Source organism: Sebastes fasciatus, chromosome 17, assembly GCF_043250625.1.
Source record: "Sebastes fasciatus isolate fSebFas1 chromosome 17, fSebFas1.pri, whole genome shotgun sequence".
Taxonomy (NCBI): Eukaryota; Metazoa; Chordata; class Actinopteri; order Perciformes; family Sebastidae; genus Sebastes; species Sebastes fasciatus.
In genome coordinates this window covers 18,860,261-18,872,526 of record NC_133811.1, presented here as the reverse complement: position 1 = coordinate 18,872,526, position 12,266 = coordinate 18,860,261, and the positions used below count along the sequence as shown (strand labels likewise).

Sequence of the window (12,266 nt, the reverse complement as noted above, 5' to 3'; positions counted from 1 at the left end):
TCAAGTAAAGAGATGACACAATTAAATTCTAAAAATCATACTGAAAAAACAGCACTTACTCAGTTTCATTGTTATTGCAAAGAAGATACAAAAAGAATGGTGGAAATGAACCCAAATGATCAGAGAATGATCAGTGTGATTTTTTTTTCTGGGCGAGAAACTGTATTAAAAACTCAATACAAAACAATGTTTCTATCTATAGATCTAATACAACTAACTTGGAGTTAAGACCATTCCTTCCCAACTCGTCACATACTGACGCTTTGTCAGTGTATCATCAGCGTATTATTAACAGTAATGTGGGTACAATGACTAAGTGGGTATAAAAGCAGATAATAGAACGATATCTAGACTCATATCACGGTATCGATATAATATCGATATATTGCCCAGCCCAACTATAATTACTATATAATATTATTCTATAGACAGCACTTGCAGCCTAAGTGCATATAACTGATTATCAATAAATCAACCTCCTCCCCATGTATAGTCACTGGAATTACCAAAAAAAAAATCAGTCAATTAAACAAAAATTACCGACATTAAATAAAAAGTCTCTCGACACAGAGGCGGACAAGCACATAACTCATCATTGCACTGGCTTCCCCTACAATTTAGAATACATTTTAAAATTGTATTACTCACTTTTAAAGCACAACTTGGTCTGACCCCAGAATACATAATGGATCTCTTAACACCCTATACGCCTCTACGTGGTCTGAGATCATCTGATCAGCTACTTCTTGCTGTTCCCAGGTCCAATTTTGTGACGAGAGGCGATCAGGCTTTTGCTGTCAGGGCTCCCAAACTCTGGAATGAACTTCCTATAGAGATACCATCATCTAACTCTGGATCCACTTTTAAAACACTTTTGAAAACACATTTTTTTTAGGATAGCATTCCTATAAGTATAAGACTGGGTATAAATATATGTATGTATGTATACATCCGTTCCTGGACACATGTGTACATTTATACACATTTATGTATATATACTGTATATTTGTTTTATCAACTTGTCCTATCATTTTACCACTTCTATTATTATGGATATGTTCTGTAGTGTTCTGTTTTAGCAGTTACCATATTTTTTACTTTATTTATCTGCTTTTATTGTCTTGTGAAGCACTTTGTAACATCTGTTTTGAGAAGTGCTATATAAATACATTTATTATTATTATTATTATTATAACTTAAATAGCTGGGGCATTTCTTATAGAATCAACGGCAGAATAAAACATGAGCAAAGCAACAACACAGAACTGTACTAACAATATAAACTCAACAGCAGCTGCTGCCACAATCAAGCAAAGGAGATGATGCACTTTTTCCTGGCACACACACACACACACACACACACACACACACACATGTTACTAGGCAACGCAGATTGCTGATGTTCTCATCTGGAGAGTTCAGTGAGTTTGTTGTTGTTGTTGTTGTACTCACCTGTCTGAAGGGCATCCTGTGAGTCTGGTGTACAGTGAAGTCCTCCTCAATCTGCTCCAACAACAACACCATGATCCACATCATGAGCATTTTAGCATTTAGCATGCTAGCCAGACCCAGAATGCACCTGTTTGTGTGGGTGTGTTTGATTTGGGTCACACATCTGCTGCTGAGAGTCACCAGAGAGCACAGAAGCAATGAGAGGAAACTCCGGTGTTTTTTTGACAACAGCAGCTGCCGCCATTTTGGACTGAAAACGCTTTTTTTATATTTATAATATCTTATTGTTCAACAGTGGCCATTTCGGTAGAATATGACAATAGAATATAAATAATTTTGTTTTACTTTTATACGGCTCTTTGTAGGCGTTGTAGACGTTTTAGTGGCGTACGGTACTCGCTTACAATAAAAGTACTTTGGTAAAACTTTTAACGAAGTACTTTTATTGTAAGTCTATAATTACTCCATAATATAACATAATTTATTAGTTGATTATATTTTGTATTAATAATCCGAATCTGTAAAGTAACTAAAGTTGTCAGATAAATGTAGTGGAGTAAAAAGTCTAATATTTCCCTGTAGTTGAGTAGAAGTAGAAAGTAGCAGAACATGGAAATACTCAAGTAAAGTAGAAGTACCTTAAAATTGTATTTAAGTACTTAGTTACATTCCACCACTGAGTACATTTTATACTGTTGTGTTTTTCAAAGCATTATTTACTCTTCCTGTTGGAATAAAATAATTATTAATTATTTAACTGCAAAGTAGTAATGTGTTTTTGATAGCTTCACTTTTTTTGCATTAAATCATACCGGTATGTTTGCTGAAATTGATTGGATGTGGCACAGCTCTACCAAGAAAAATTTCCACCAGCCGCCACTGGATAAAAGTAAAATTTTCGATTTTTAAGAAATAGACTAGGCTACTCAAAAAAAGGTACAAGAAGGCTACAGAAAGCGACTTTATTACAGTGACAAGAATGGGCCTAAATGTAGGCTAATGTATTACTTCCACCCCTACAGATCATATAATGCTAGGCCTACTTTAAGTAATGCTGCTAAAGCAAGACTCATGATGATTTAATACATGAATGAATGGAGGATGTATCATGAATTCCCGTTGCTCACCATTAAGTTATGTCACTATGACTTTATGTGATTAGTTCACACTCAATAGATCAAATTAAATAATGTTACATTCATTAATATGTGACCAAATTAGCTGGTTTCCACTTATATAAAAGTTTATTATATTTGCTCAGCCTCTCTGGTAGCACAAGAGTACCTGTTGTAAAAGAAATATGAAGCTAGTTCTTTTTTTTATCTATTTAAACTGGTCGTCAGATACACACATACATATTATTGCATGATCCAATGGTATTTTTTTTTGTTGCCATATTTACAATCTAGAGGGTGGAACATGAGTTTTAGTTTTTTTTTATTGCATTATTTGTGTTGTTTGTTGAAAGAAGTGGAGAGTAGCACGGTACGGAAAAATGATGATCAGACATCATAATTCATATAATTTGTTTGCTGTGCTGCACAATGGAGCGAGGAAATGATAGAATCTCTATGTTTTGGAGTTATAAAACACAGAGATGCTGTTTTCTTGCACTCAAGTGACCATTGTAGTCATCAACCAAACCAGGAGATTCATTTAGTCAACAAATATCTAATTCATTCATAAGTTGTAATTCATTCTTTAACCCAAATTTGGTTTTCTCTTGTGATTTAAGTTTCCCTATATCTGAAATAACATTTTACTGCTCTGTACTTTACAATAACAATAGCTTAAAGTTTACAATACAGTAAAGTATATTCTCTATTTCCTCTGCTTTGATTTGTGCACAGTAAAGCAAAACTGTTGAACACACCCAGAGCAGGAAAAATATGACTATTATGAAGTGCAACATGGAACTCCTGTGAGCTCAGCAACCAGATAGTGAGGATGTCATGCAGCCCATTGTACACTAGAGGGGGTTATTTATGTTCTGCTCTATTTCAGCACTGAGCCAAACCAATGGAGTAAAAATATTATAGCTCATGAGAGATGAGGTTTTTTAAATGCAGTGCTTGTGTTATGCGTAGGTTGTGGTGCTGTGTGAGGGTGTATGGAGGTCTGTTTGATAGAACTCAAATAAAGACACAAACTGCCCATTTATTCCAGATATGTCAAGGTTTCATTTTCTTTTTCAAAGAGGTGCATTTGTACAGATGTCAAATACATACACCGACAGGGTTTCTCCATTGCTATAGAGGAAAGGGGTGGTGAGACACAGGGACTTGGTGAGTACAATATAGTACAAACAAGTTGGCTGGGAACTGCTGCGGCAAGCTCCCCCCCCCCCTGCAGGCCAGACTGTCCGAGCAGGTCTGTGCCGATGTCCGGTTCTCTGCTACACCGTCTTTCGGGCCAAGAAGTTTCAGTTCAGTACTTGGTGTCGCAGGTTAGCAGAGAAACATCTGGACAGACTGGTTGCTAGCCTCAGGGCTGAGTGTTCAGAAGAACAGGGGGGAGGAGTCAACTGAGCCACAGCTGACAGATAAGCTCCGCCCCCCCTCCGTGGCAGTGGGCAGGGTCAGAGGTCACGACAGCGTACAGCCTGTCCCCTGCTGAAGTGTTTGTCGTCTCGCACAGAGACGTTCAGTACACTGAAGAGTAATCCAAGCCATCTCCAGCATAATACACATAATATCATAATAATAATCCATAGTTAACTGTCAATAATGACATTTGTTAATCATATCAAATTATATGTAATAAATTTACATATCTTATAACCCATATGAAACAGCCCACTATGTAAATTGATTGGGGTGAAACTAAACTGTTAAGTGGGCCTCTACAAGTTTTTTTTTTTTCTTTCTGCCTGAGTTGGTTATCCAGCGCTATGGACATTGACGAGACGTCATACAAAAAAAAAAAAAGAATGGAAAAAAAAAAAAAAGAAGGAATCCTGATCGAATTCTGTTCACTTTTAAAACACAACAAAGTGCCAAAAACGCATCCTTTTTTTGCAAAATTAAAGTACAAACATCAAGAAACAAAGAGCACACATGCCTTTTTTTCTGATCGAAAAGTCAAAGCTCACACACCAACATTCATTTTATTTGTAAAATTGTGCAAGAAGCCAATTAAAAAAAAAAAAAAAAAAACATTAGCAGTGTTCCTCCAGCGAGGAAGCTTTGTCATAAAAACTCAACAATGACACATTCTCTACATAGTTTTAAGTCCCCTGACATTATATTGAGTGCTACACGGAGACCGAAAAACACAGAAAAAAAGCTCCTGCACCAAAGATAATGCAAACAATGCGAAGGTTTGCACGCACCGTTTTCGCACCACGTGACCGAACCGAGCCGTGCCAAAACACGTCGGCCAAATTAGATCTCAAAATGTGAACGAAACAAAACCAAATTAACGGCACGGCCCGGTTGACGCAGGGCGGAAAAGATTCCAAACAAACCCAGACAAAAAGAAGGGATGCATTCCATGAGAAAAGGTTTTCCTAGTAGAAAAGAACCAAGGAACCACCTAACACCTCGGCCCGTTGGACCCAAGAACGCGCCGGGCGCCAAGCGAGATGGAGCACAGACAGATAAACACAAGGTTACGGCAAGGTGATGTGCAAAAACTTAAACTGAGCCATGTCTCTTTTTTTTCATCCCCACTTTTTTCTCATTCTCTCTGTCTGTTTTGAATGAATGTCACCCCTAGGGAAGGAATCGGTCTGAGACAGAGGGGTTAGACCAAGCCCGTCCTAGGATTAGAAAGTGCTGAAACATTATCAAGTCTTTTACATCTACTTACATGTGCATCTCTGTTGGTTGGTTGTAGTTTTTTTTTATCTTTTTCTTTTTTCTTTTTTAATTTTTTTTACAAAAAGTGGTCCCCACTAAGCAATGAGGTTTCTTTTTTTCTCCGTGGGTCTCACCGTGAACCGTCGAGGGTCAGGGTTTTACGATCTCACAGACGATTAGAGGAGAAAACACTCCGTTACACACACATGCGTCACACACTCAAACCCTAACACGCTCAGAACACATTTGGTGTACACACACGACACATGGTGCAGACACACACACACACACACACACACACACACACACACACACACGTCTCACACACACACACACTCAAATTTAGGAAGGCCGCAAGGACAAAAGGGGAAATAGAGGTACGGACAAACTCTCCGTTTTCTCTTCACAAACATCCTGACTCTTGCTTTTACAGATGTGACGCACACATCAACAGACAGTAAAATACACAAGCCATTAACAAGGATGCGACACTGGAGTAGGACTATGCTACATACACTTGGCACAGCGATGGGTGGGGTTGGGGGTGGGGGTGCGGGAAACAAAATGTAAGTATTGCACATTGTGGTTACATTTCAAGGGGATAAAAACTTGGGATTATCTTAACAAAATTAAAAAACTACACCAAACCCTGAAAGAAAAATCCTTGCTGTGATGTGCCGTTCCCTCTCCTGCATTCATTTCAGATTGCTTTGTTTCATAGTCTATTATTAAGCATGCATTTCCACTGAAGTATATAAACACAATGACCTTTAGAAGCTAGTAGTGAAAAGGAGGCCGAATATCAAAAGGTGATGTTATAGGAGGGGGGCGGGGGGGAAACAGGCGGCCCAGGCCAGCCCTGCTATGTCCCGGGCCACGCTGGAAGGTAGCTAACGGTTGTTGAGGGTAAATCGATTGCTTCGCCTCAGGAGGAGGTGCGTGAGGCTGGCTGGCTGTGATTGGGTACCTGAAACGAAGTTAACGAGGTCACTACGGGAGTCGTGGCAACGAGGCGGACCTTGGCGGGAGTCAAAACGTCTGCCGGTTACTTCAGGTGCTTTTCACCTGCAGCGTGACAAACAGAGTTTATGACTCTGCCCAGCTGGGACAGCGGAGGTTTCGGGGGTCAGTTTACTGCATATATGAGACACTTCCCTGAAAAACTAGCAACTGGTGTTGCAACTGCATTTTTTTTTTTTAAAAGATTTAAATGTACTTTATGATGAGGAGAATTATAGTGCTGTTGTGTTCAGGTATATTAGCTTCTAAAAGCATTTTTCCACTATATGGCAAGTATGTTCTCTACCGGGAGGAAAGGAGGAGTTGTTTTGGTTGCAATGCGAGACGATATTATTATTATTGTTGTATTATTAATGTTTATTGCAGAGAATTTGAGTGGAATGACTCCGTGTGTGTGTGTGTGTGTGTGTGTGTGTGTGTGTGTGTGTGTGTGTGTGTCCACTCATACACGAGGAGAGTGCCTGAATATTATATTGCTTTCTAAAGTAACCAAAGCAACATCACGAGGCTTCGGCTGAAAATGTTTTAACCTGACTGACAGTAGAAGTTTTGATGGCCTGAGTGGCTGTTTAGATGTTGTGGTTCTGCTTTTTTCTTTTGTTGGGAGGGGGGGTTGGAGAAAAAAAAAAAAGTGTGTCTGACATGTACATACATTTACAAAACATACAGCCAAACACACAGATTGCACACACACATTCTACTATTTCTACTAGTTATGATGATGCTGTTTCAATAGGAAAAAAGGAAGAAATGAGTATGTACGACTGTTGTGGCGTTGATCTGAGAAACCCTGTCTTATTATCAAAAATAAAGCATTTTCAAATCTCATCATGGGTCTACTCATTCACTCACCATCACCATCACCATCACCATCCAACTACTCAGCCATTCGTCATCCATCTGAGCACACATCCATCCTGCCACCATCATCACCCTGGTAAACTCCCGCCACCTGAAGCGTTCGTTGCCCCACACAGCTGAACCTGTATTATCAATGGGATGAAAATACGACTTCTTAGAGGCGACCGACTAAAAACTAAATCTCTGCCGTATAACACCACCCAGGCTGAGTAGAAAGCTCAATAGACATGCCTGCAGGAAGCCACGTCTTCTCCACCTCCTTAACAACACTATTGTGCCACTACTGCGCTAATCATACTGTATTGTTACACGCAGCATGAGAGAAACATCCAAGTTGAATGGCACCACGTTAAATCCACACCAGACTATGTGTCTACCATCACCGATACATTCATTTTGTTTTTTCAGTTAAATTTACAGACTAAACCTTTTTAGATGCAGTATAAGAATCATCGGGTGGTACTAGTGCTGCAACGATTATTTTCATTGTCAATTATTTTCTCAATTAATCGATTAGTTGTTTGGTCTATAATATGTAAGAAAATGGTGAAAAATGTTGATCAGTGTTTCCCGAAGCCCAAGATGACGTCCTCAAATGTCTTGTTTTGTCCACAACTCAAAGATGTTCAGTTTACTGTCATAGAGAAGTAAAGAAACCAGAAAAAATCACATTCAAATGTCTTATTGATAATATTTTTAAGTAAACAATTTATTTATTTGTGAAATAAAACATCTACAGAGCTTTAAGAAAGGTGCAGAATAAAAGTATATTATTAAATATTATTAGGATTGTGAAATAATCATTTTAAAAAGTTTGGCGGATCCAAAATGAATGGTTCCCACTTTTAACAAAGTGTGACATCTAGTGGCTAAATGTTATCAATAGCACCTTTAAGAAGCTGGAATCAGAGAATTTTGAGTTTTTTTTTAAAAAATTACACAAACCGATTAATCGATTATCAAAATAGTTGGCGATAAATTTAATAAGTGACAAAAATTGTTGCAGCTCTATGTGGTACACACCTTACATTACACCTCAAAAACCAAACTCAGAAAAAGAACAGAAACTTGGGCTTTTATGTGCAATAAAGAGCCGGTGAGGATGTTCAACAAAGCGCTAAACGTTAAGGTCAACCACGCAGGCATATCTGTTGAGGTAACTGCTGCATCTCAGTAAAAATAGGGTGTCAGCTGGCTGAAAGCACGGGGCCGTGTTCAGAACTGAACCCTAGTCCCTACACCCTGGTTTCAACAGCAGGAAAAAATGGACAAATTTTCCTTGGGATACACTACAAATGGCATCTCTTTATCTTAAGTCAGTAAATTCAGTAGGCAGGCACAATGTTAAAATTCTGTTTTACAGCTAATGTCTTATGTTCGTAGAAACTCAAATGTAATTTGACCTTAACTGCGTCGATGTAGAAGCTTTTCCCTCTACAATGTGACAAGTGCCTGTTTAGGAACAATCAACCCTGGTCTCCTCCAGTGTGTCACGTGGTCTAGGGCTCGTTTCAGGACAGGGGCGGTTCAATAATCATCCTCTCCACCCTCCTCCCTCCTCCCTCCTCCCTCCTCCTGATGTGCAAATTGCAAAGATTCTATTAAGTACGACTCCAAGTGGAAACACTGGACATTTAGCATTCTCTATATATCAAATGAGTATCACCTTTTCCTATACACAGTATACATACGATCATACACGATCTCACACACGTACACGAACACACCACAGAGCGCTTTCTACAACTGTACTGTTAGCAGTGTGCATTAATCCAATGTCAGTCAACTAGTGTCTTTGCAGTGTGCACCGCAAAGCATTCATCTAAATACAGTACGTATTATTGAGTTTCAGGGATGGTCTGTACTGTTTTGTGTTTGTGTAAGCGTAGGTGTGTGTGTGTGTGTGTGTATGGACAGACACAGACCGGCATCATGCACACTCAAGCACACACATTACAAATATATGACACCCTTCAAAACTCTGTGGCGTGAGCTTCTAATCGATGCTCTCAGTCTGAACATCATTGGGATTATTTCAAAAGCCTGTTAATCCAGATCCCAAACTTTTCAAAACACATTCCAATACTTTCCCCCTAACTTTTGCACGGCTGTATACATGCTGAAAACCATCATCTTTCTAATTCCTTTTGTCGCCATAAATGTTTCTCTAACCATCTACTATTTTTTTCTCTGCAATACCTGTCACGATCATCCCTTTCTTTGTGATCCCATGGCACATGCGCTCTCACGCTACCAAACCACGCCCTTCACTTCTCCAAAAAGCTTCACCTTTCCAAAGTGCTGTTGCTACTTTCTACCCTTGTCTAAGTAATAAAAAATCTAAAAACATACAGTACTGCGTAAATAAAGAGACAACAAATCGGCTGTATGGTGAGTGTGACAGGTGTGTTAAGTGCTTTTGAAACATCCTGACCCTCTCTCAGAACTGACGTGCAGATTCTCTCGGTTCCCTCTCACACACAGCCTTTCTCCGTAAAAAAATATATAAAGTAATTCATCAAAAAAACAATGAGGATTGTATGCAGGCTTCCTCTTGACATTTTTCTTGAAGTGAAGTTCGCCAACCCAGTGTGTTTTGCACTTGTATGTATAAGGTTAGGGTATCTCACATTTTATACATTAACATTGACCCACCTAGGTTCAATCTAGGACTAAATAATGACCCCTGATTACGGTTTCTGACAATCATTGAAAACCGGTGAGATAGAAGACGAGGGGTTTATGGGAGAAAAAAAAAATGCTCAAGATGAAAGTAAAGACTCCACTGTCATCACACTGAACAGACGAAAGTGTTGTTCCCTCTCTTTTGTGTGGCACACTGGCACCACCTGATGACGTCACTGGTCAGGCCTGGCACACGCTGATGAACAACACGGTACATTTATACCAACACGTTCTCATCCCAACTCGTCACGTACTGACGCTTTGTCACGCCCCCTTGGCGTCACTTTAGGTTTAGGCAACTAAACCACTTAGTTACTGAAAGTTGTGAACACGGGACACGAACAAACAGCTGATTGTAACGTGACGCACAAGAAACAAACAGCGCTGTCCTGGATGAAAGCCTTGTGTTTGTTGGACCCATCCACCTCAAGTGTGTCTTTTCGCTCTTTAAACTACGTCACTACACTCCCAGCGTACTTTCTCTGAGCGTTTACTGTTTGCCGCGGATGAGTTTATATTGTAGTTAATGGAACGCCCGATGCATTTCATACCGGTGCTAAAGGGTGCCTCATGGGGCGGTATCACCGCCGTGACAAAGCCTCAGTATTTGATGCCCTGGGAATGAGAACAGGCTGTTCATACTCAAGACGTGGTGCTTTTCCAACTCTCAATCTGATTTAAAAAAATTTAAAAAATCATGATGCTCAGGTTCAGCTGACATTAAATCACTCCCAATGTAAAACCACTGGCGCGGCGAGAGGTGGTGTTTTCACCCGGGCTGCCTCACTAGCAGTGCCCAGGGAGTGAAATCACTGTCAAACTGTGAGCTAATTCAATTAGTAATTTACATAATGTGTAATGTGTAGCCAGCCAAGACGAGCCATCAAGCGTTGCTCCCGTGTGCCACACAGCCTCGCAAATCCCTCACCATAAGTCATCTCATGAAAACCACCAAAACGGCACCGGTCGCTTGCGTGATATCAAATCCATCTATAAAAAAAAAAAAATGTGTTGTTAGCTACATGGACTTAATGTAAGGTGATACCATGTAGGGTGAATTTACCTCTACAGTACAGTATTCAAGATAGAAAAATAAAAACGGAAAACTTTAAAACCAAGACAAATGAAACATTAATGTGGGCATTCATGTTTTTTTTTGTAGAATCCTTTTATGGGTTTTTTTCCAAATCCCGATGGTTATTGAACAGTCCTGCTAGCCTTCACTTCCCAATATTTGACCTTCCCTCGATGCTGACTTTCACCTCGTGAGGGAGGAAGGAAGGTTTGGGCAGGGTCAAGGGCGGCTCCTCCTCGAATTTTTCCACTTTCCGACCTTCGGGGGCGGACCATCTCCGCTTCCTGCCTCCTGATGGCTTAGTGGCGCCAGCTTCTGCGATGCTGGCGACCTGACATTTAGAAAACGTGAGATCCCCGTTTTCCACATTGGCGCCCCCTCCACTCCCGTTCCCACTTGCACCCCTCCCTCGCTGGCCGATGCCGTTCTCCCTCTCGCTGTGCCTGGAGCCTCCTCCGCCGCAATTTTGGGGAGCGTCTGAGACGGCTCTGGGAGGTTTGAGGTGCCCGTAGCCGGAGGCAGCCAGCTCCAGGGGCTGAGTCTTCTTCAGGGATCCGTTCTTCAGGTTCTTGAGGGTGAGTGAAATACAAACATCACCCACAGAGAGCTTGGTGCAAGGCAACTCCAGGAGCTGGGTGGTCCGGTCTGGGCAGCATGAAGACCAGCCTTGGCCGAAGACGAAGAAGGGGTACTCCACCAAGACTTCCACACTCACCTGGAGGAGAGGTAACGGTGGAAAGACAATTAAACACAGAGACATTTCAATATAAAACATTTTCTGTGCTTTAAAGCCCCTAAATTGGTTTCAAATCCATAGTATTTTCCCATAACACTGAATAGTTATGACTAAATGACTTAAAAGCCTCCATCAGGACTGTGTGGGTGTGGTTTGATCAGATTTAATTAACAGTAACAATCATAGGCTGTACTGTATATAAGAAGTGGACGTAGTCACTGTGACTTCACCTATTGGTTTATGATTATTGGTTACAGATTATGCACCGTTTAACTAGTGAAGTTGGACAAGCCCTAAATGCACTTGCACCATGCACTTTAGACTTTTGTGCTATAGATCATTAAAATAGGGCCTGAAAACAGGGACAACTCCCAGACTGGACAACACCGTGGTAGCGACCTGTCAATCACAAGGTAGCCACGTCCTAAACTATCCCCTGCTTTACGGTCTATTTGACTCTAAATGGAACCATAATTTACCAAATGAACATCATGCTGTATTGAAGAAGACTTGAAACTAGCGATTGAGATCATAAACTCATGTTTACAATGTTTACTGAGGTGATAAATCAAGTGAGAAGTAGGGTTATTTTCTAATAGACTTCTACACAATCTGACTTCTTTTGCAACCAAAGGAG

At 40.4% G+C, this 12,266-nt stretch overlaps 1 protein-coding gene across 3 annotated transcripts in view; it reads right to left on the bottom strand.

Moving 5' to 3' along the window:
• Window positions 1-3,634: 3,634 nt before the first annotated feature.
• Window positions 3,635-12,266, bottom strand: part of atxn1a (ataxin 1a) — a 114,070-nt gene continuing 105,438 nt past the window's right edge. For all 3 annotated transcript variants that reach the window (XM_074613184.1, XM_074613185.1, XM_074613187.1), the window contains one exon: window positions 3,635-11,608. In XM_074613184.1, coding sequence (XP_074469285.1) covers window positions 11,039-11,608 — 570 coding nt within the window. In that variant the 3' untranslated portion in view covers window positions 3,635-11,038. The remainder of the gene's footprint in view (window positions 11,609-12,266) is intronic.